The sequence below is a fragment of the Elephas maximus genome, chromosome 1, assembly GCF_024166365.1.
Source record: "Elephas maximus indicus isolate mEleMax1 chromosome 1, mEleMax1 primary haplotype, whole genome shotgun sequence".
NCBI classification, from domain to species: domain Eukaryota; kingdom Metazoa; phylum Chordata; class Mammalia; order Proboscidea; family Elephantidae; genus Elephas; species Elephas maximus.
Genome location: NC_064819.1, coordinates 216,397,663 through 216,421,156, shown reverse-complemented (window position 1 = coordinate 216,421,156; position 23,494 = coordinate 216,397,663). Strand labels below are relative to the sequence as shown.

The window sequence follows — 23,494 nt, the reverse complement described above, 5'->3', positions numbered from 1 at the left end:
CTGCATTTTATCTAGATTCCCAGGTGATTTGTCTGCACATTACTATTTGAAAAGCACTGGTCTAGATGAAAAATAATACTTTAATTTTTTTTTTTTGGTCAAGAAAAATATAGATGAAAATGCCTGTTGTTGCTCAAAGTACTTAAGAATCCATTTTTACACCAGAAAAGAACAAAACAAAACTAGTTGCTGTTGAGTGGATTCCGACGCGTGGCAAGCCCATATATTTCAGAGTAGAACTACTCCATAGGGTTTTCATGACTGTGATCGTGACTTTTAGGCCTTTCTTCTAAGGCACCTCTGGTGGGTTCAAACCACCAGCTTTTTGGTTAGTAGCCCATCACATAACCGTTTGTACCAACCAGGGACTCCTTATAGCAGGCATTCTTTTATTTTAATGTATCAAATAATAGGTTGGCAATAAAGAAGACTTCAATATAAAAAAATGAATATTCATAATTTTTTCCCAACTGTCTAGTTTTCTAAACTCCTCTTTGTTATAAAGCTGAAGACCCACAGGCCCAAAAGAATACATTTTTTAAAAGATCTCTTTACTGAGTTGACTGATCAAAAAAATCTTGGCTTCATTGTATACCACTGTTTATAGTGGGTATTTCCTTGCTATGGTACATGGTAAATATAATTGACAGACTATATCCTGTGTACAATAAAACCCTACCTTACTTATATTTTACATTTATCAGTAAAAACCGGGGACCTTGTTAACATTTTCATAATAGAAACAAAGATTTTAGTAGAAAATGAAGTTTGAATAGTTGGATATTACCAACCCTTTTGGCATATGGATATGAATAGCTATGGTACCTAAGTGTTGGTTGAATTTGACACTTGTAAAAATCCATAATAGAGAAATTTCTAGGTAAAGGTTTCATTGAGCACAGACCTGATTAAGAAATTGTAGTGTATAATATACCTGTTGCCATCCAGTCGATTCTGACTCGTAGAGACCCTATAGGACAGAGTAGAACTGTCCCATAGAGTTTCCAAGGAGTGCCTGGTGGATTCAAACTGCCAGCCTTTTGTTTAGCAGCCATAGCTCTTAACCACTATGCCACCAGGGTTTCCACAGTATAATATAACAATAGTAAACTTGGAGTCATTTTGTAATCCTCCCTTTCCCTCAACCCTCACATCCAGTTAATGTGCAAGTTGTTTCTACCGCTAAAGTACGTCTTGAAATTGTCCACTTCTCTCTGTCTGCACCACTGACCGTTTTCCGGGCCATCACTATCTGTCCCAAAGTTCTCCCCTCCTCCTTGATAGTTTTCCATCACACCTATTGCTCAACCCAACCTCCACATAAGGGCCAGAGTCACCATTTTAAAACTCTGTGTAAAGTTCATGTGGCTCCTGTTCTTAAAAATCCTTCACTGGTTTCTTACTGCTTTTACATTATTATATGAATTGACCAGAACATCAGTAAGGCCCTGTATGACCTTTTTAATCTAGCTCGTGCCACACTTCTCCTTGTTCATCTCATTCATGTGTCTCTAGGGTTCTCTCACTTCCTAAAGTAGACCAAGCTCTTTCGCACTGTAAGCACTTGTACGTCTGTCTCCTTTTAACACTTCACTTCTCAGTTTTAATGTCACTTCCTCAGAGAAGACCTTCTTGATTGTTTTTCCTGAAGTCTAGCTCATTGTGATTTTCTATTTTAACTCTTGTTTATGTCCTTAATAGCACATCACAAATTAATTTTATGAATCATGTATATTTTATGTGTTTATTACCTGTTTTCGTCAAAGAATACAGGCTCAAATGCGGGTATGCCTTAACTATCTTGCTTACCATTGATTGCAGAGTGCCTGGCAGAAAGCGGGGATCATTACATATTTGTTGATAGAAAGAATGTCTTTAAAACAAATACACAAAAATGTCATGTAATGTTTAATTTTTTACTTCCTTGATCTTCTATGGTTGCTAATTGATTATGCAAGTGATTAATTTTAAACAAATAATTTCAAGTTCAATATGTGGAAAAAAATTTAAATTAGGTTTTACTCCTTCAAGGAATATTTAGCACTGGAAACAAAATTAACATGCCAACAGGATAGTTTAATGGAACATTTTGTTAAATCTATATTTAGGTAACCAATTGAGGTTGGTAGTCTAGTTGTTTGTCAATCTTTATGTTAACTCACGATTAACTTCAAGGATGTGAAGTGTACTGGTTTCTTTATTTACCATTATAATCTGTCAATATGGCATGTAAATCAAAATTTGAACAGCAAATTTGAGCTCAAAAGCAAGAATGCCAAACTCTCTTGGACTTGGAGTTTTAAGAAGCTATGAGTCTGAGAGATTGCATTTTTGAATGTTTCAGGTGATTCTCCAATGATGCGTAGACTGAATTTATTAAAACTTGATACCTCAAACCTAGCTCGAGAAGGGAGTCACAACAGTCTAGCCAGAGTCCTGGTGATCTCCTCACCTGTATAGGAGGTGCTAAGGGCGTGGATTGAAGGGTATTGTTACCAACCAGCAATCTGACAAAAAGGGTCCTTATCTTTTCCTGAGTGAGAATTCACGTGAAAGACAAACTTTTTCTTCAGCAAGCTTTATTTCGCTTGAGTCAAAGGCTGACTCGAAAAGGGAAGCAAGACTAGGACTTATATGGGTTTGGTGGAGACAATAGAGTAATGAATATTTAGTGGGCTTCTTTCAAGGGACAGGTACTTCTCAGAATGGTGGTGTATGTTAATTACGTTACCCACACATCTGGAATCCAAGATGGAACCCACTGGTATTCAAGACGGAGTCCTCTCGGCAGCCCTTGGCATCACTTACTATGGGATATAGTGCAGACGCACTGATCTCTGGCACTACATTGCCATCTTCAGAGAGCTGAAGAAGGTTGAACAGTGGTCACACTTTTTCTTCTGTGCATGTGGGAGCCTGTAAAGGGGGAAGGGACTAGAAAAACACTAAGAAGGAGATAGTAATTCCTGGGTTGTTTCAACTTTATCTCCTGTTGACAGGATGTGGTTCCTGTTTACCCAACTTCTAGATAGTAATCTTTTAACAGCTCTTTTGTTCCATCAGCACAGTTAACCCTATCTGTCTCAGTATGATTGAAGAAAGAAGGATGGGGCTGTATCATGGATAACAGAACAATTTGGCCACCGTACTCAAATGTTAGCTATGTTTGTAGACGTCTAAACATCAGGATGAAAGATGAAAAATTATCTATTAAAATAAAGTATACCTGTATCATGGATTGAATTGTGTCCTCCTAAAAATGTGTGTATCAACATGGATAGGCCATGATTCCCAGTATTCTGTGGTTGTCCTCCATTTTGTGATTGTAATTTTATGTTAAAAGGATTAAGATGGGATTGTAACACTACCCTTACCCAGGTCACCTCCCTGATCCAAGGTAAAGGGAATGTCCCTGGGGTGTGGCCTGTACCACCTTTTATCTCTCAAGAGATAAAAGGAAAGGGAAGCAAGCAGAGAGTTGGGGATCTCCTACCACCAAGAAAGCAGCACCAGAAGCAGAGCACATCCTTTGGGCCTGGGGTCCCTGTGCCTGAGAAGCTCCTCAACCAGGGGAAGATTGAGGACAAGGACTTTCCTCCAGAGCCGACAGAGAGAGAAAGCCTTCCCCTGGAGCCGACGCCCTGAATTTGAACTTGTAACCTACTAGACTGTGAGAAAATAAATTTCTCTTTGTTAAAGCATCCACTTTTGGTATTTCTGTTATGGTGGCACTGGATGACTAAGACAACCTGATATATGATATTTGAAAAAGTATAGATGATTAACTGGCTATGTCATTTTAAGCCTGAACATTTAGAGCTTCATAATTAATTTAATGATGTGGCTTTCTATAATATGTAAAGCAAAGAATAGTATATAAAAATATTTGCTTTATATGGCTATAGGAAAAAAATCAAACCAAACCCATTGCTGTCGAGTCTATCCTGACTCGTGGTGACCCATGTGTTAGAGTAGAACTGCTCCATGGGGTTTTCTTGGCTATGATCTTTACAGAAACAAATCACCAGGCCTTTCTTCCATGGTGCTACAGGATGGCTTCAAACTGCCAACCTTTAGTTTAGTCAAAAAAACCAAACTTGTTGCCATCGAATTGATTCTGATGTATAGCAACCCTATAGGACAGAATAGAACTGTCTGTCCATAGGGTTTCTAAGGCTGTAAATCTTTACAGAAGCAGACTGCCATATCTTTCTCCACAGAGCAGCTGGTGGGCTCAAACTGCCCACCTTTTAGTTAGCAACTAAGCTACCTAACCACTGTGCAACCAGGGCTCCTTATTTGAGTGCCAACTATTTGCACCACTCAGGGACCTTTTCATATGGCTATAAACTACATTAAAAAGCAAAACAAAACCACTTTCCAACAAGTTGACTCTGACTCATCGCAACCATATGTGTGTCAGAGTAGAACTATGCCCCCAAGGGTTTTCGGTGGCTGTGATCTTGCAGAAATAGATTGCCAGGCCTTTCTTCAAGGGTCCTCTGGGTGGACTCAAACAGCTAACCTTTTGGTTAGTAGCTGAGTGTTTAACCATTTGCACTAGCCAGGGACTTCATAAACTACATTACCCAAACCAAACCCATTGCTATTGAGTCAATTCTGACTCATAGTGACCCAACAGAACAGAGTAGAACTGCCTCATAGGGTTTCTAAGGAGCACCTGGTGAATTCGAACTGCCAACCTTTTGGTTAGCAGCTGAACTCTTAATCACTATGCCTTCAGGGTTTCCATAAACTACATAGCATGATAAAAACAAAACACATGGACTGAGGACTGTGGGGACCATGGTCTTGGGGAACATGTAGCTCAATTGGCATAACATAGTTTATAAAGAAAATGTTCTATATGCACACCCACGATCATTGCAGCACTGTTTACAATAGCAAAAAGATGGAAGCAACCAAGGTGTGCCCATCAATAGATGAATGGATAAATAAATTATGGTGTATTTACACAATGGAATACTATGCATCGATAGAGAACAATGATGAATCCGTGAAACATTTCATAACATGGAGGAATCTGAAAGGCATTATGCTGAGTGAAATTAGTCAGTTGCGAAAGGACAAATACTCTATGAGACCACTATTATAAGAACTCAAGAAATAGTTTAAACTGAGAAGAAAATATTCTTTGGTGGTTACAAGAGTAGGGAGGGAGGGAGAAAGGTATTGACTAATTAGATCGTAGACAAGAACTAATTTAGGTGAAGGGAAAGACAACATGCAATACAGGAGAGGTCAGCACAACTGGACTAAGCCAAGAGCAAAGAAGTTTCCTGAATAAACTGAATGCTTCAAAGGTCACCGTAGCAGGGGTGGGAACCATGGTTTCAGGGAACATCTAGGCCAATGGGCATAATAAAATCTATTAAGAAAACATTGTGCATCCCACTTTGGAAAGTGGTGTCTGGGGTTTTAAATGCTAGCAAGTGGCCATCTAAGATGCATCAATTGGTCTCAACCCACCTGGAACAAAGGAGAATGAAGAACACCAAAGACACAAGGTAATTATGAGCCCAAGAGACAGAAAGGGCCACATAAATCATAGGCTACATCAGCCTGAGACCAGAATTAGATGATGCCTGGCTACAACCGATGACTACCCTGACAGGGAACACAACAGAGAACCCCTGAAGGAGCAGGAGAGCAGTGGGATGTAGACATAAGATTCTCATAAAAAGACCAGACTTAATGGTCTGACTGAGACTTCCAGGACCGTGGAAGTCATGGTCCCTAGACCTTCTGTTAGCCCAAGACAGGAACCATTCCCAAAGCCAACTCTTCAGACAGGGATTGGACTGGACTATAAGATAGAAAATGATACTGGTAAGGAGTGAGCTTCTTGGATAAAGTAGACACATGAGACCATGTGGGCAACTCCTGTCTGGAGGGGAGATGAGAAGTCTGAGGGGGACAGAAGCTAGCTGAATGGACACGGAGAATACAGGGTGGAGAGAAGGAGCTGTCTCATTAGGGGGAGAGCAACTAGGAGTATATAGCAAGATGTATATAAATTTTTGTATGAGAAACTGACTTGATTTTTAAACTTGCCCTTAAAGCACAATAAAAATTAAAAAAAAAAAAAAAAAGTCCTACATTCTACTTTGATGAGTAGTGTCTGGGGTCTTAAAAGCTTGTGAGCAACCATCTAAGATATTCCACTGGTCTTACCCCATCTGGAGCAAGAGAGAATGATGAAAACCAAAGACACAAGGGAAAGATTAGTCCAAAGAACTAATGGACCACAACTACCACAGCCTCCACCAGACAGAGATCAGCACAACTAGATGGTGCCCAGCTACTACTGCCGACTGCTCTGACAGGGATCGCAATAGAGGGTCCTAGACAGAGATGGAGAAAAATAGAGAACAAAATGCTAACTCACAAAAAAAAAAAAAAGACCAGATTTATGGGTCTGACAGAGACTAGAGAAACCCTGAGAATATGGCCCCCAGGCACGCTTATAGCTCAGTAATGAAGTCACTCCTGAGGCTCACCCTTCAGCAAAAGATTAGACAGGCCATAAAACAAAATGAGACTAAATGGGCACACCAGCCCAAGGACAAGGATGAGAAGGCAGGAGGGGACAGAAAAGCTGGTAACAGGGAACCCAAGGTGAGAAGGGGAGAGTGACATTTTGTGGGGATGGCCACTAATGTCATAAAACAACACGTATTAATTTTTTAATGAGAAACTAGTTTGCTCTGTAATCTTTCATTTAAAGTATAATAAAAAACAAAACAACAACAATAAAAAAGAAAACTAAGACTCTAATAGCACTTACAGAAATTAGAATGTGCATTATATATACTGTAGGAGCCCGGTGGTACAGTGGTTACAACACTCGGCTACTAACCAAAAGATTAGCGGTTTGAACTCACCAGCCACCAGCCATTGCTTGGGAGAAAGATATGGCAATATGCTTCCATAAAGATTACAGCTGTGGAAACCCTGTAGGGTAGTTCTGCTCTGCCCTTCCGGTTCACTATGAGTCAGAATCAATTTGACAGGCACTGGGTTTGGAGTTTGGTTTATATACGCTATAGTCTACAACCCTATTTTTTAATAAAGAAGTTAATTAGTATCTCTGTCTAGGTTGGAATTTGTCTTTGAGCAGTTATTCAGCCTTAATTGGAGACTGTTACAAGCACGCTTTTGGGGTAGAGGTTTTGGTGTTAATAACTTAGCACTTGACACCAGAGGACAAATTTTTAGCAGAAGGAGCTGCATGTGCTAATGAAGCTTGGAGCTTACTGGAGGTTGATTTTAATGTTTCTCTTCCTTTCTCACTAATGAGATCTAAACTACAGGACTGATAGACATTTTTTTTTTACCCATTATTTAAAAGCCTGATCATATTTTAATTTCACATTGAATTGCCCATAAAATATTAAATAAGGTAAATGCAGCACAATTATCCAACTTGGAAATGCACTAATTTTTTTTTCTCCTAAATTCTTAGCTGGACTCAGCAAAGAATCTCAGCAAAATCTATTTCCTCTGTCTTGGGAATGGTGCTGTGTTTGTACGGCTAAGAAGAGAGTGCTGTAATTCAGTAGTTGTGGTCTCTTGGTGTGATAAGAAATTAACAAACCCTATGTTCCTACATCGATTCCATCATATCTGTGGAAAATCTTCTTTCCTCTATCAACTGAACTGAACCGAACCGAACCAAACCAAACCAAGCCAAACCAAACCCATTGCCATCAAGTTGATTCTGACTCTTAGTGACCCTATAGGACAAAGTAGAACTGCCCCATAGAGTTTCTAGGGAGTGCCTGGTGGATTCAAACTGCCGACCTTTTGGTTAGCAGCCATAGCTCTTAACCACTATGCCATCAGGGTTTCCAATATGTAGATGAGAAAAATAATCCTAATTTTTACCTTAGGAAAAGGTTATTCTGCCATTTCTCGTGGCTATTAGCCATGGAACTTCTGATATAATGGACTTGTTTCTTAATATCTCTTGTCTTTCGCATACCTCCTCCTCCTGCCAATACACTGTGGTGCTTTTAGCAAATGCTTGTGCACTCATTCAGCCCGATGCATTATTGTCAGGGAGGCCTCCTTTGACTGATAGCTGAGGTGGAGTCAGTGAGCTCTGGTCCATATGCTTCATGAGCTGTTTTCCCACAGGCTTTACCTGACAGGTGGAGCAGAAGTATGAATATTGTGATGTGATGATCTGGAACCACAAATCCAGTTTTAGGTAAATGAATTAAATTACTTTGGATTTGCAACCCAACAAAGTAAGGTTCCAGAATGTCAGCTATCCATTTCTTCTGCCTGGTTGTTAGCTAAGTTGTAATATTTCTAGCATGGATTTTATTGAAATCTAGTCTTGTTGAATCACAGTGATAATAGTCAAAACCCAAGTTAATAAAATATTTCTACAAAAGTACATTCTTTTTAACAAGTATAACTATATTAAATATTGGTCATGACTCAGAAATAGTTTTAGTTTTGACTTTTTAGAAGATACTTAGATGTGTATTAAACACAGGGACACATAGTTTATACATCCATATCCTCTGTTCTAACCACTCTCCCTGGAAACCCTGATGGAGTAGTGGTTAAGTGCTACGGCTGCTAACCAAAGGGTTGGCAGTTTGAATCCACCAGGCGTTCCTTGGAAACTCTATGGGGTAGTTCTACTCTGTCCTATAGGGTCGCTATGAGTCAGAATCGACTTGATGGCACTGGGTTTGGTTTGGTTTGGTTTGGTTTGGAACTACTCTCCCATTCCTCACTCTCTGTCCAGGAATCAGTTGCAGTCTTGAGACTATTTTTAGAGAAAGGTAAGGACTTAAGTTTTTATGCATATATGTTGAGCTGATCCAGTCTGTGTCCTCTCATCTGCAGATTTTTTACTGCTCTTAAAATGATCTGTAATCTGGGCAGATTTTTTTATATGCTGATTGAGATCTGCCAGGCTACTGATTTCTTGAATCTGGCTACATATGTAATCTCCTTGTGAATTTCTAAAACAAACAAAAATAACAACACAAGATCACCTTATGAGTATCTCTGGCGTGGATCTTGGCAATAGATGTGTTTTCAAAAGCTCCTCATTTGATTTGAATGAAAAGGTTTGGGACCTTCTGTTTGGCGTTGACTAAGTGTCTGTACCCACTTGGACAGTGGTTTCTTTTTGACCTTTCCAAATAATCAGTAGAGGAGCCTTCAGAAATCTCTGATATAATTCATCAAGAGTGAATTATTCATAAAATACATCTCTTAAAGGTTTACAATATAATTTACTATATAATTATAAGCTATAATAGTTATTCTGTTATGATACCTTTGAATTTTGGTGTGTCTTGCATTAAAATTACCTCGGCAGAGGATTTTTATTCCCTAAAGCCCATATGTCAACAAGCGTCATTTCACCTTTAAAAAAAATCCTGATTTTTAAAATTGTTTAAAATATCATTGACACCAAAAGAAAATTAAAACTAAGATGAGATGTGTAAAAAGGTTGATTTTTAATGGGGTCAGCTCATTCTCTTTTGTATGCATAAGTAAAAGTTTAATTACTGTTTGGGAAGTACATCATGAATCTTGTTTCCTCCAGTGTATCGTGTAACTAGAAATATATCACCTGCTATTAGAGACAACACATTGAAATAGGATGCACATACAGGGCACTTTAGCTGTCAGATTACGCAGAGCCCCTTGATTTGTGTTTCTAACAAGCCTGATCTTTGTCTCCATGGGCTAAGTAATGGTTCCGTACATTGTAACTTTAATTCTCTATCCTTCCATGCAGTGCTTATTTTTGAAATTTTCATTTAGTTGTTTATATTTTTGGTCCAGAACATATTGCTTTAAGAAATCAGGAATTATTTTATGCTAATTACTTAAGTAAGGAGCCCTTGGCAGTGTAACAGTTACTAATGGTTAGCACTGGGTTGCGAACTGAAAGATTGGGGGTTCAAACCCACCCAGCGTCTCTGAAGGAGAAAGACCTGGCGATATGCTTCTGTAAAGATTACATCTAAGAAAACCCTCCAGGGCAGTTCTATTCTCTCACATGGGATTGCTAGGAGTCGAAATCGACTTGTTGGTACCTAAAAACAGGAATTTCCTGAGTGTGGATTCTGACTTCTTGTATTTCCGGAGGAAGAATTGATTATGTTATCAAAAAATTGGAACTAACCCATACAGTTATTATTGATTATTATGGAATTGAATGTTATAATACAGTATTCAAGAACACTCTGGGTAATATTTGGTATTTAGCTTACCTATAATAATAATAATAACATGAATATTCATTTTAATATTACCATTCCGCTTAAGGTTTGCCAATAAAATTCTACTGTTGTTCAATAGGTTATATTTTTTGGTTATATAACCCAGGTTTCACTTCCCTCTTTTCCATCTTAGAGTGCTTTATTATCGATAACATTGCGAAGAATGGGAATTCCAGAACACTTAATTGTGCTCATGCAAAACCTATACATAGACCAAGAGGCAGTTGTTAGAACAGGACAAGGGGATACTTTATAGTTTAAAATCAGGAACGGTGTGCATCAGGGTTGTATCCTTTCACCATACCTATTCAGTGTGTATGCTGAGTAGATAATCCGAGAGGGTGGACTATCTGAAGAAGAACAGGGCATCAGGATTGAAGGAAGACTTATTAACAACCTGTGTTATGCAGATGACACAACCTTGCTTACCGAAAGTGAAGAGGACTTGAAGCACTTACTGATGAAGATCAAAGATGACAGCCTTCAGTAGGAATTATATCTCAACATAAAGAAAACAAAAAACTCACAACTGGGCCAATAAGCAGCATCATGATAAGTGGAGGAAAGACTGAGGTTGTCAAGGATTTCATTTTACTTGGATCCACAATCAGTGCCCATGGAAGCAGCAATCAAGAAATCAAACAATGTTTTGCACTGGGCGTATCTGCTGCAAAAGACCTTTTTCAAGTGTTGAAAAGCAGAGATGTCACATTAAGGACTAAGATGCACCTCACCCAAGCCGTGGTATTTTCAATTGTCTCACATGCATGCAAAATCTGCATAATGAATAAGGAAGACCAAAGAAAAATTGATGTTTTTGAATTATGGTGTTGGTGGAAAATACTGAATATACCATGGACTTCCAAAAGAACGAACAACTGTGTCTTGGAAGAAGCACAGCCAGAATGCTCCTTAGAAGCAAGGATGGCGAGAGTTCGCCTCATGTACTTTGGACTTGTTTTCAGGAGGAGCCAATGCCTGGAGAAGGACATCATGCTTGGTAGGGTGGAGGGTCTGTGAAAAAGAGGAAGACCCTCAATGAGATGGTTTGACATAGTGGGTGCAACAATGGGCTCAAACATAGCAATGATTGTGAGGATGGTGCAGGATATGGCAATGTTTTGTTCTGTTGTATATGAGTCGCTGAGTCAGAACTGACTTAATGGCACTTAACAACAAACTCAATTCTGAAAGCAGCTAAATAAAAGTGGAGTCCCTCTGCTCAGTTTATTTCCTGCATATTGGGGACTTTAAACAATTAATTACTTAGGCACTGGTCAGAACAAGTCAGGCTACGCTGTGGTTAAAAACAATGCCAAAATCTGCTTAACACAGTGAAGGGGTCTCATAGCTCTCCAGGCTGGCTGTCCTCCATAAAGTAACTTAACATCCCAGGTTAGGTCAGTGTCTAGCAGCTCGGTACCCACCACGTGTGCTTTCATGACCATTGCAGCAGGGAGAGAGCACAGAGAACCATGAAACAGGTCTTAAATCTGTCCCTCTGAAGTGATACATGTAACTTCATTCACGGTTTACTGACTAAAGCAAGTCACATGGCCATGTCTAACTTTGAGAGGGAAGGGCAGTTTAGTCTTGTATGCCTGAAAGAGGACACTTGGGAATACTGGCGAGCATTGTAATGTTTACTACACTTACCTAGTAACACCCTCTAATGAGCTAGTGAAGTTATAGACGATATGATTTAAGTAAATTTTGAAATATATCTACCCATTAGTTCTATAGAGAATGTGCACAAGTGAAATAATTAGTGAGCAAGATAATATATACTATATCTAATAAATTATAATAATATATATTAAATTATCTTTTAATTTGGAAAGGATTTATATTTTAATCATATTTTCATTTTATGATTTCTAAGTTTCCCAACTGAAGAGCGTGATATGTCTATTTTCTTCTCTATGTCTCACAATAAAATTTCATAGTCCTTTCTGGTTAAATGTATTCTTGGGTGTTTTATAATTGTGTTATAATTTTTGGAAGGGATTTTCCCACTCCCTTTCGACCTGGTTACAGCTAATACAAAGAAAAGTTATGTGATTTTTGTATGTTTATCCCTCATTCAGCTACCTTAATCTTAATACCTTTCATTGTTTGCAATGCTTTTCTAGTGAAATCTCTTAGGAGAGTAGGTTTGGACCCTGGACCAGCAGCTTCAATATCACCTGGGATCTTCTTAGAAATCCAAACTCTTGGGCTCCTAAACCAGACCCACTGAATCAAAAACTTTGGGGTTGGGGCCCAGCTTTAGGGATTTTTAGATTCAGAATCATAATATTAATGATAGTGTTCTCTCTCTTTTATCAGTAGTTGTATTACTATTTCTTTGTCTTACCTGTAGTATTAGATGGAATGTATAGAACAATATCAACTACTTAGTGGAAATAATTGAATTTTTTATGTTATTTAAAAGAAGTGTCATTTGTTAGTTCCTGGTCTTTGGCATGTTTAAAGGTTTCCTACTATTTGAAATTTTTACTTAGAGTTTTAAAACAGAAATGACTATTGAATTTTAAAACAAATGTTTTCTAGCATTTATTGATATAATTATATGAGTTTTATTCTTTAATTTGTTCATTTTTGAAATGTGTTGATGGGTTTTGTTACGTTGAAACTCAGATGCATTCATATGGAGTAAGTCTAACTTGGTGGGCTTATTTTAACTTATTGCTAGATTTGATTTGCTAATGCACATTGCTTGACATTCTAGTTTATCAAATTGTTTGTTTCCTCCCAAAATAGCAACAACAATCTTCTTTTACTTTCAACAATAGAATTGGTTCTTATTTTCTTAAAAGTGGTTAAGAGCGTGGCTACTAGCCAAAAGCTCAGCAGTTCGAATCCACCAGCTGCTCCTTGGAAACCCTATGGGGCAGTTCTACTCTGTCTGATAGGACTGCTATGCGTTGGAATAGTCTCGATGGCAACAGGTTTGGTTTTTGATTTGGGTTTTTAAAAGAATGCTTTCCCTATTTTGCATTTAAACTTTAAATGAATTTTAATACTACATGTTTCATGCAGCACCTTGGACCTCACAATATTAATAGTTGACTTTATATGTTTTTATTAGAATTCTGCCAAATATCTGGCTGGGTAGCTGTCCTCGCCAAGTGGAACATGTAACCATCAAACTGAAGCATGAATTGGGGATTACAGCTGTAATGAATTTCCAGACTGAATGGGATATTATACAGAACTGCTCAGGCTGTAACCGCTACCCAGAACCCATGAGTCCAGACACTATGATTAAGCTGTATAGGGAAGAAGGCTTGGCCTACATCTGGATGCCAACACCAGATATGAGTACCGAAGGTAAGGGTCAAGAGAATTGTCCTGGCTTCTTGCTTGATGTGTCTCAGAGAAACTCTTGCTGTCCATTGTTTCTCTGTCTCTGTCTAACTGAATGAACTATGTATGAGTGGTAGAAATGGAATTAATATAAGGTGTTAGATTTAATACATATCTTTTGACACCTTGGCTAAGATTTCACTTAATGTGGCTCTTTAATTAATTTGTTTATTCATTAAATATTTATTTTCTATCTACTATGTGTGTATGGCATTATGCTCGTAAACTGGGAGTACAACAGTGAAGAAAAGCAGGTACAACTGGGAATACAACAGTGAAGAAAAGCAGGTACAACCCATGGAGCTTATAGTCCTGTAGCACTGACATTAATCAAATGGCTACAAATACAAATTTAAAACTGTGGAGAGATTTTGTTAAAATGATACCTAGATACTGCTATGAGAATATAAACCAGACCAAACCAAACCCACTGCCATCAAGTCGATTCTGACTCACAGCGACCCTGTAGGACAGAGTAGAACTGCCTCTTAGGGTTTCCAAGGAGCAGACTGCCAGGGCTTTCTCCCTTGGAGTGGCTGGTGGGTTTGAACTGATGACATTTCAGTTAGCAGTCGAGTGCTTTACCACTGTACTACCAGGGCTCCTTGCTGTGAGAATACATACAGGCAAACAGGGAAGGTTTTCTTGGGAGGTAATGTTTGAACTGAGATCTGAAGAGTGAATTGGGGGGAAGGATGAGCATCCTAGGCAGAGGGAATAACTTGAGAAAAACCCCTGTTGCAGGAGAGTGAATAGAGTGTTGCAAGAACTGAAAGAAGGCCATTGTGGCTGCAGCTCAGAGAATGAGGGCAGAGTATGGTATAAAAGGATGCTGTTGTGGTGGGCAGGGATCACATATATATGGAGGACCATGGCAGGACTTTAGAACCTATCCTAAAGTGGTGAGAAGCAGTTGAAAAGGGTGAGAAGCTGGAAGATACCAAGGTAAAACTTTTTTCCTCTACAAGTGTGCTTGGACTACAGTGTGGAAAATGGATTGGAGGTGGGCCCAGGATGGAGCTGGGAAGGTTTCCGCAATGGTTAAAGTGAGAGACGCTGTGAGAGAATGCAGCTTGGGGTGGGGTAGAGATGGTGAGTCTTCACCTTCTCAGCATGTCTATGTAGAGGGAATTACGGTGTGCACGGAATAAAGCATAGTTTTGACCAAATGGTAAGAGGCAGTATGACAAATTTGAGACTAATTACAGTACGGAGAAGAATGTGCTGGGAGAGGACTGAGTAACGTGCTCTGTGAGGGTGATCGGCTGTGAGGAGTACATTCCGTGAAGGAACACAGGGAGGCTACGTGAGTGTCATATAGTTTGGCATGGTTTTGACAGATAGATGTGGAGGGGGAGGAAATAGCATAAGCCAAGGCACAGCCGCCCTTATGGTACAACTCCAGCTCTGGGACTTTAGGGGAATGATGTGTGTTTCAGCTTGGTTGTATAAGAGAGTATTTTTAATGAAGGAAAGGAGATGTCTGAAGTCAAGAGAACCAAGTTACACGAATAGTGCCAGCCAGGCGTCAGCAGGGGGCAGCAGAAAGCTGTGGAACTAACGCAGGGTACAGAAGTTTAATGAACTGCTATTTTGGGGGAAACAAGGAAGGAAGTGTTTTCCCTCCTCCCCTGAACATACCTTATGTATCAGACACTCTTATGAGCAATTTACAGGCGTCAGTTTATTTCATTCTCATATCAAAGCTCTAGGTATTATAGTTAGCTTCATTTTGCAGAGGAAGAGACTAGTTACAAAAAAGTAACCTGCCCAAGGTCCTCTAACTAGAAAGAGGCATGGCTTCAACTTCAATACAGGCAGTCTGACTCTGAACATTGCTCCAGACCCCATACTCTGAAGCTTCTCCATACATACTCTCCAGACTCTTCATGCATATTCAACAGACGGACACATGTCAATCACTTATACTCGTGATCAGCTGGAGCTACACAAAGCCCTGAGTCCCAAGGGAGGTAGCTGATCTTCCCAGAGTCAATAGTCATAAGACTGAGTAGGGGCAGAAGACCTCAAGAGCTACAGAGAGCTTAGCTGTCTGGACCTCACCCACCTTGCCCCTTTATGGATCTCAGGTGGTCCTCCTGGCTAGTCTGAACCCCTTCATGGGTCTGTGTCTGAACTGAATGATTATTAAAGATGAGGTATATTTTTTGCTCCCGAAGGCAGGGATCGTCTTTGACAGTTTTGTTACTCCTCTTAGTAACTCCAATTCAAAGAAGCTTTATTTAGCCTTAAAGTTCTTCCCTCTTTAGAGGGAGAAAAAACTAACTTTATTTGCATGGAAGAACATTGATTGGACCAAAGCCATATTCACCTTGTCCAGTTTGTTTCTCTGGTTTCAAAACAAAGAAGATTGTTAGGATACAGTGACTGTAGGTTCCAGAGAACAGTTGGAGTTTGGCGTCTTTGATTCTGATTTTACAGCCTTGCTCTCCCATTGGAGTATTCTGTGAGACGAGGCTAGAAGTTTACCTGCTAACCGTGCTGTGCATCCCATTCCATCCCATGCACTGATTACCTAAAGGCCATGCTGAGTCAGTAGGTAGTTTGCCTGATAGTTTGAGGATATGCAGAAGCTGAGGGAAAACTATATCTCCAAAGACCCACTATGACTGTATTCAAATTTTTTGGGGGGAGAGTGAGTCACCAGGTCCCAGTCATAACAGCTCAGAAACACAGCATCTTCTATGCTGACACCACCCTGCTGCACAAATGAGATCACAAGGAAGGCTCCGGCATAGAAACAGTGAACTCTGAGACTACGGAAAGGGCTGTTTGGTTCAGCATAACACTGGGGAAGTAAACAAAGGGTTAACAACCATCGTGGAGTCCCTGGGGAGCTTTTTACCAATAGATCATTCTACGTGGCCGACAATATTAGCACAATGAACGTATAGGTTAATTCAGCCAAATATTTTTAGAGCTCTGAAGAAAAATCCATCTGGAAGTGTTCTGAGCTGTGGCATAATGTTGTCAGATAAAGTCTGAGGAAGAAGATAGTTTGTTAGGCTTGACGGTCACCACTGGTTGTCACAGAGCTGTTAAAATCAATTGTACTATTGCTCCTTCCTCTTGTACACGTTGTTGTATGTAGTGAAATTGCTTAGGGTTTTTTTTTTTTTTAAACTCTGATTTGTGCCTGTCACCTGAGAAATAAAAAGCCCCCAAATATTGCATTTCCCTGAAAAAGAAAAAGAAAAAAAAAAAAAACCTCATTAAAATTCAGTTTTCCTTCATATAAAAAAATACTCAGGCTGTGTTTTGACCTCTGTTACTGCAGTACCGCTCATAGCAAATGATCTATCTTTGTCTCCCAAGTGAGTTAATGTACTTCCCGAAGTCCTCTGCTACCCCTTGTTGACACTGTCTGAGTCCTTTTTCTCTTGCTCAACATATTGAGTTCAGTACTAGCAAAATGGAAAGACACTAACCTTGGAGCCAGGACACCTGGGTTTGAATCTTCGTCACCACCTAGTAGCTGGGTGAGATGGGGCAAGCTTCTGCATCTCTAAAACAGGGGTAATAATTTCTACTTTACGGGATTATAAAGGATAGAATAAGATAGTTGATATGAAAGTGCTTTGAAAATCACAAAGTTGTGTACAAATATAAGATATTGAATCCAGGTCATATTCCTATATCTTCCCCTGTAGTGAGGAAGAAAATATTCATGCATGTATGTGTATATGTGTGTGCCATGAATTATTTCAGGGGCAATCTTAGGCAAAGTTAATCGTCATTGCCTTTTTATTCCCTACCTTTTCCAGTCCTGATGCCTCAGGGTGCTCTGTTCCTGCCAAATGCTCTGTCCCTTTTTCCTCTTCTCACCACATTTGCCCCCTCAATGCATGCTTTGTTAGGTTGTTAGGTGCTATAGATTTGGCTCCAACTCATAGCGACTTTATGTACAACAGAGTGAAATATTGCCCTGTCCTACACCATCCTCAAAATTGTTGCTATGTTCAAAGGTCAGCGGAGCAAGGGCGGGGGTTTGGGGACCATGGTTTAAGGGGACTTCAAAGTCAATTAGCAAAATAATTCTATTATGAAAACATTCTGCATCCCACTTTGAAATGTGGCGTCTGGGGTCTTAAATGCTAACAAGCGGCCATCTAAGATGCATCAATTGGTCTCAGCCCACATGGATCAAATGATACAAATCCTCACTTCTAAGGAGCAGTCTGTCTGTACTTCTTCCAAGACATATTTGTTAGTTTTTCTGGCAGTCCACGGTCTATTCAATATTCTTCACCAACACCATGATTCAAATGCATCAAGTCTTCTTCAGTCTTCCTTATTCATTGCCCATATTTTACATGCATATGAGACGATTGAAAATACCATGCCTGGGGTCAGGTGCACCTTAGTCATCAAAGTGACATCTTTGCTTTTTAAGAGGTCTTTTGCAGTAGATTTGCCTGTTGCATGCTTTCAGCAGCTTTTAATCATTCCAGAGTTGGGCTAGTCTGAAGGGGCTGTGGGCTAGAAGTTAGATTAGAGGTGTCTAGTAATGTGTCAGATCAAAAAGATATTATTGTTTTGAGCAATGGAAAATTTTTATCAAGTTCTATATAGAACCTAATAAAACATAAAAATCAGCTACTCTGGTTGATACTGGTTGTATTGCACAGGGTGTAGGTGAGCCCAGATCTGAGGATTTTCTTTTTGTTCCCTGGTGGGTTTTGTATTGGCTAAGGAGCCCTAGAATGGATTTTCAAGCAGAGGGAGCTGAGCCCCTTGGGTGCAGAGAACTCCTGGGTAGGGATGGAGGTGCTAAGCCCCAGGGAAGATATTACTCTCACAAATGGGTGAGAGGATATTACTCTCATAAATGACTGGGTAGCTGCGAGGCAGATGTGACTGGGAACTCAGCTTGACAGGGTGGGGGCCAGAAAGTCCCATTGGCCAGGGAGGTTAGGGAAAGTTGAGACCAGAGGCTTTGGAGTCAGGCTGGCTGGGTTTGAGTGGTTACTTATAGAATAACCTGGCACAAATCTCTGTGCTGTTTCCTTATATATAAATTGAGGATAATAATAGAACTGGCCTCATAGTTGTTAAATAAGCTATTGCATGCAAAGTGCTTAGAACAACAGTGGGCAGTAGCAAGAGCTTAGTCAACATTAGCTGTCATCAATCAAAGCAGGGCGATTTGCAGTCACCAGACATCAAAATAAACAAGGGCTCCAGCTGGGGCCAGGCTGTGACAAGTGGGCACCTGGGACCAGCTACTGCTCTTGTGCCTGTTTGTGTTATTGTTTTTTATGTTATTTAAATATATGTTTGACCATTCTTAAGTAGGAAGGCTGAGTCCTTTTGGGAGAAGACCACTGGTGGATATGCTTGGTTGAGGAAGCCTGTGTTAAGCTGGGAGCCTTCTGGAGCTTCCGCATGGCAGCTGACTTAGACTTTTCAGGAGTATGTATCTGAGATCACAGAATCTTACACTAACACACAGTCCTTTTCAACTTCCTATACTGTGTACATGCCTCTTGGAGACTTTTTAACAGATAAGCTGAGGGACGGGGGAGATAGGCATCATTTGGACCATTTGATGCAGACCTTTCACTGGGGAACCTCTGACCAGAGACCAGATCTGGGAAAGGTATCCTGACCCAGCTCATGTAAGACCATGTGTGGGCAGGCCGGTCAAACAATGCTGTGAAAGTGGACACCAGGGCTGGGACTCTGAGTCCAGCAGGCCAGGTACCAATGCGTGTTCCTACTGCAGATGGCCACTGTGGTCTATTAATATACTGGGCATTATTCTTAAACATTAAACGTATTCCTAGTTTATTTCCTGCCAATATGTATAGCAGTGGCAGGAGAAGGAGGACCCCAAGCTTCCCAGATAGCTCAGCGGAGTTCTAGCCTCGCTCTGAATTACTTTGGGTCAACTTCTAATGCTTCCTTAGTAGAACCAATGCCCTATAGTTAGGCAGACCTCACCTTTCTCAGCAGGTTGGTAAAAGCATACCCTGGAGGCTTTGTCTTCTCTGATTCCCCAACCCCAATGGTGGACCCACTACACAGTACTTCCCCTGAGAAGTATTGTGGTACATAAGATATGCTTCTCCTTGTTATGTTTCCAGTGAGATTATGCTGCCTCTTACAGGTTTGTGCCGTGAACAACTGACTGTATGGCAGGTCCTCCTAGTTCTAACCTCAGAGCATGCTGAAGCCGGGCTAGGAGATTTAGATGAATTAAAGCTCATGGCTCAGATGATTTGGACTACAGGAATCAGGCTACACACGGGGACCACCGTGTCTCAAATTCAAATGCCCTCAGGGGCTGGGCAGGTAACATGAACTGTGGCATCAGGCCATAGGGAGCGATGGAGTCTGTGGGCCTGCCAAGTGTGTCCTGCCTCTGACAAGCCTAGCAGAGCACTGCACACCCTCCCTCCATGTGACGAGGAGACATTTGAATAGGCTACTAATAGAAACAGTAATCATGAAGAGGCAATAACTATAATTACCCCATAAAGTAGATTGAATCAGCTTTATTACTCACTGCATCATGAATGAATGAATGAATGATGACTTATCCCACATCTATCTATTAATAAGTTATCCATTCCATTGGATAAATGAAAATTGCCATATGTTGGATGAATAAGATCGACCCTGTACCCAATATGGACTAATTCTGTGTTTTACATTTACCCTGAAGATATTTTGGGATTAAAGGAAATTCAGGTGGTATAACCTGACAGGCTGTCTTTGAAATCCTCCATACTTCTGCCCAGTCTGTGCAAATTCTTCTGATGAGATGTAAAAATCCATTCCTCTGATGGCTGGCAATAATTACCATTTCTTTGGAGGGAAATTGCATCAATGCTGAAGAAACTCAAAGGAGCAGCAAGATCAAGTGAAGGTTCAGCAAGAGCTGACCCATAGCCTCTGGGGTGCCTCTCCCACTTCTCCCACTTTATTATCACCTTTCCTGGCAGAACAAAGGAAGGACACAGACTAACATCCCTGCCTTGCCCTGCATGGCGCTGTGATCTCACGTGGCTGGAGGAGGGTGGCTGGAGGAGATATTAGCAGTGACATCGGGCTCCGCCATTCACGAGTGTGTGCTGTGCTTTCTGATCACAGGCCGAGTCCAGATGCTGCCCCAGGCAGTCTGCCTCCTGCACGCACTGCTGGAGAACGGACACACCGTGTACGTGCACTGCAACGCTGGCGTCGGCAGGTCCACGGCGGCCATCTGCGGCTGGCTGCAGTACGTGCAGGGCTGGAGCCCGAGGAAGCTGCAGTACTTCCTTGTGTCCAAGAGGCCGGCCGTGTACATCGACGAAGACGCATTGGCCCAAGCAGAACACGACTTTGTTCAGAAATTTGGGCAGGTTCGTTCTTCCATATGCTGTCCATAGTCGGCCAGTCTGCCTCCCCGGCCTTCCAGCTTCTTTCAGGAGGTCAAGGTAAAGTAAGAAAGAAGACACAGAAACAAAGATTCTACCTGAGCCCAAAAGCTGTGATGGTGGGGGCTTCTCTCCCAGCCTGTCCCCGTTAGTCTGGGCAGTTTCTCTTCTGCTTTAGCCGGGCTGTCTCTTCTTTGAAATAGTTCACGAAGAATCCTCTGACAGACTCACCAGTAAAGGCCAAAAGCCGTTGGGCTGTGCAATGCTGTTCTAGCATCAGACAGGTAATCAGTGTAGTTCCTGCTGCCTGTGGGCAGATCAGTCCTTTGCTTTACAGACTCTGCATGTGTTTTCTTATGAATTCATGACTTTCTTGTTGCATTGTAACTGTTTGGGGCACAAAAGAAAAAAAAAAAAAGCTAGCAAGTTTAGATTTCATGGCTTGAGCACACACAGCCACAGCCACATAGACACACACACACAAAGTACTGCTTCTCTGCTGAACCTATAAAATGAGAGCTGGCTACTTGCCGAAGGGAGTAAGGATTGAAACTGGATGTGACAAAGGAAGAGCTCACCATGGCTAAAAAGAGATAACTTTCTCAACTTTGCATCCTGCAGTCGTTGAAGTCTATTCCAAACCATCACCTTCCTTACCCACTCAAAAACCCTGTAAGATAAGCAAAGAGGAGTTGTTATCTCTCTGTTTTTTTTTCTTTTTTGGACATTGAGGCTCAAAGAGCATAGAGAGCTTGCTCAAGGTCTCATGGCTAATTACAGGCTGAGCTGGAGCTTATAACCCTTGTTGATTTGACTCCTAGCTCAACGCTGTTGTCAACATAGCTCGTTTTGCCAGCATAGTGTGGTGAATTCAGTTTCTCTCTTTGAGACTAAGATCTATATCTCTGCAGTAGTTTCTAAGTGAGAAATGGAACAGTGTTCTGATCGGCTGCCAAGGAATTTTGTAAAGTAGTTGTATTTTGTACAACCTAATTTAAAAGGCAGGAGGCCCTCTGAAGGCCAGTGAGGCCTGAGCCATAGCTCATAAAAAAAAAAAAAAAAAGCTCATAAGAGGAACTATATTAGCAAAGGAGCCAAAATCCACAGATAATTGTTGTACAGCTTAGAACTGATCTTAGTTCAGCCCTCAGTTCAATACAATATGTAGTTACTGTGCCTCCAGAATTTGCAATTCACTATGCAGTGTTCTACAGGGAATAAAGACTTTGCCTTGAAGGAATTTACAGCCTAGAAACAGACCCACGTTCAGCCAACTATAATGCAGCATTGAGCTGTGAATGGTATGCTGGAGTAGGGGAAAGGGAAGTAATTTTTTGGGGTGCCTCTTATATGCTGGGTGCTTTATAATCTTACCTAATTTCATCTTCGTGGTACCCTGTGGGGGAGGTTTCACTATCCCCATCATGTAGATGAGGAATTAAGGCTCAGAGAGCTTAAGTCAACTGCCCAGTATCACATGGTGAATAAATAGATGAATAGAGATATGAAGCTAGGTTCGGCTGATTCAAAGCCCTTGTTTTTTCTATTAAACTACAATGCATATTTTGTTTTGCTCCTTCTTTCCTTCCATAAATATTTATTGATATATATGAGAGACTGATTTGGGAGCTTTGGGTGATAAAAAAGGACACAAGGTATGTTTCAGTGGAGTTCAGAGGGGGGAGAGATGACTTACAACTATGGGGCTCGAGGGAGGTGGCATTTGATTTAGCCAGAGAAAGATAGGACACACTTCTTCTACCATTTTACAGAGTTAAATTTATAAGCCAGCATTGAATAATGTGAAGTCTAGCTCCCTTGCTAAAAACAACTGAAGATAACTAATATATTAAAATAACCCATTCACAGTCATAATGTGTTATGTAAAATTTAATTTTAAATATTGAGTACTTCTAAATGATGTGTGTGTTTGTGTGCGTATATTTCCTTAATGCCTAGGAATTTAGGTTAATGCTTTCCACTATAGACAGACCATCTTGGGTGGATTTTTTCCTTATTGCTCTGATGGACAAAATCAGTTTAGGGTTATTAAAGAATGTTTTGGACTCTTGTCCTTAAGGAATGGGATATCTAATGTATTTTGAAGGCACCTGGAATTTTTTCTAAATAAAAACATTAAAAATGACCTTTGTGTACAGGGTTTTGTTTTTCTTTTTTTATTGTGCTTTAAGTGAACGTTTACAGTTCAAGTCAATTTCTCATACAAAAACTTATACACGCATTGCTTTATGATCCTAGTTGCTCTCTCTATAATGTGACAGCACACTCCTCTTCTCCACCCTGTGTTTCCCGTATGCATTCAACCAGCCTGTGTGCAGGTTTTTTTTTAAACAATGTCATCAATTTAGCCTGAAATCCAGAAGAATAAACTGTGTTTCCTTATTTGTAAAGGGGGCAGTCAACTAAGCTAAATTGTTTTTTCCTTGTCACCCTTACTCTCTC

General features: G+C 40.5%; 1 protein-coding gene across 3 annotated transcripts in view; it reads left to right on the top strand.

Annotated features, from left to right (window-relative positions):
* The window catches only part of EPM2A (EPM2A glucan phosphatase, laforin), a 115,208-nt gene extending 92,066 nt beyond the window's left edge, over positions 1 to 23,142 (top strand). For all 3 annotated transcript variants that reach the window (XM_049903060.1, XM_049903080.1, XM_049903070.1), the window contains 2 exons: positions 13,372 to 13,613; positions 20,766 to 23,142. In XM_049903060.1, the coding sequence (XP_049759017.1) occupies positions 13,372 to 13,613; positions 20,766 to 21,043 (520 nt within the window). In that variant the 3' untranslated portion in view covers positions 21,044 to 23,142. The remainder of the gene's footprint in view (positions 1 to 13,371; positions 13,614 to 20,765) is intronic.
* The last annotated feature ends 352 nt before the right edge of the window (positions 23,143 to 23,494 follow it).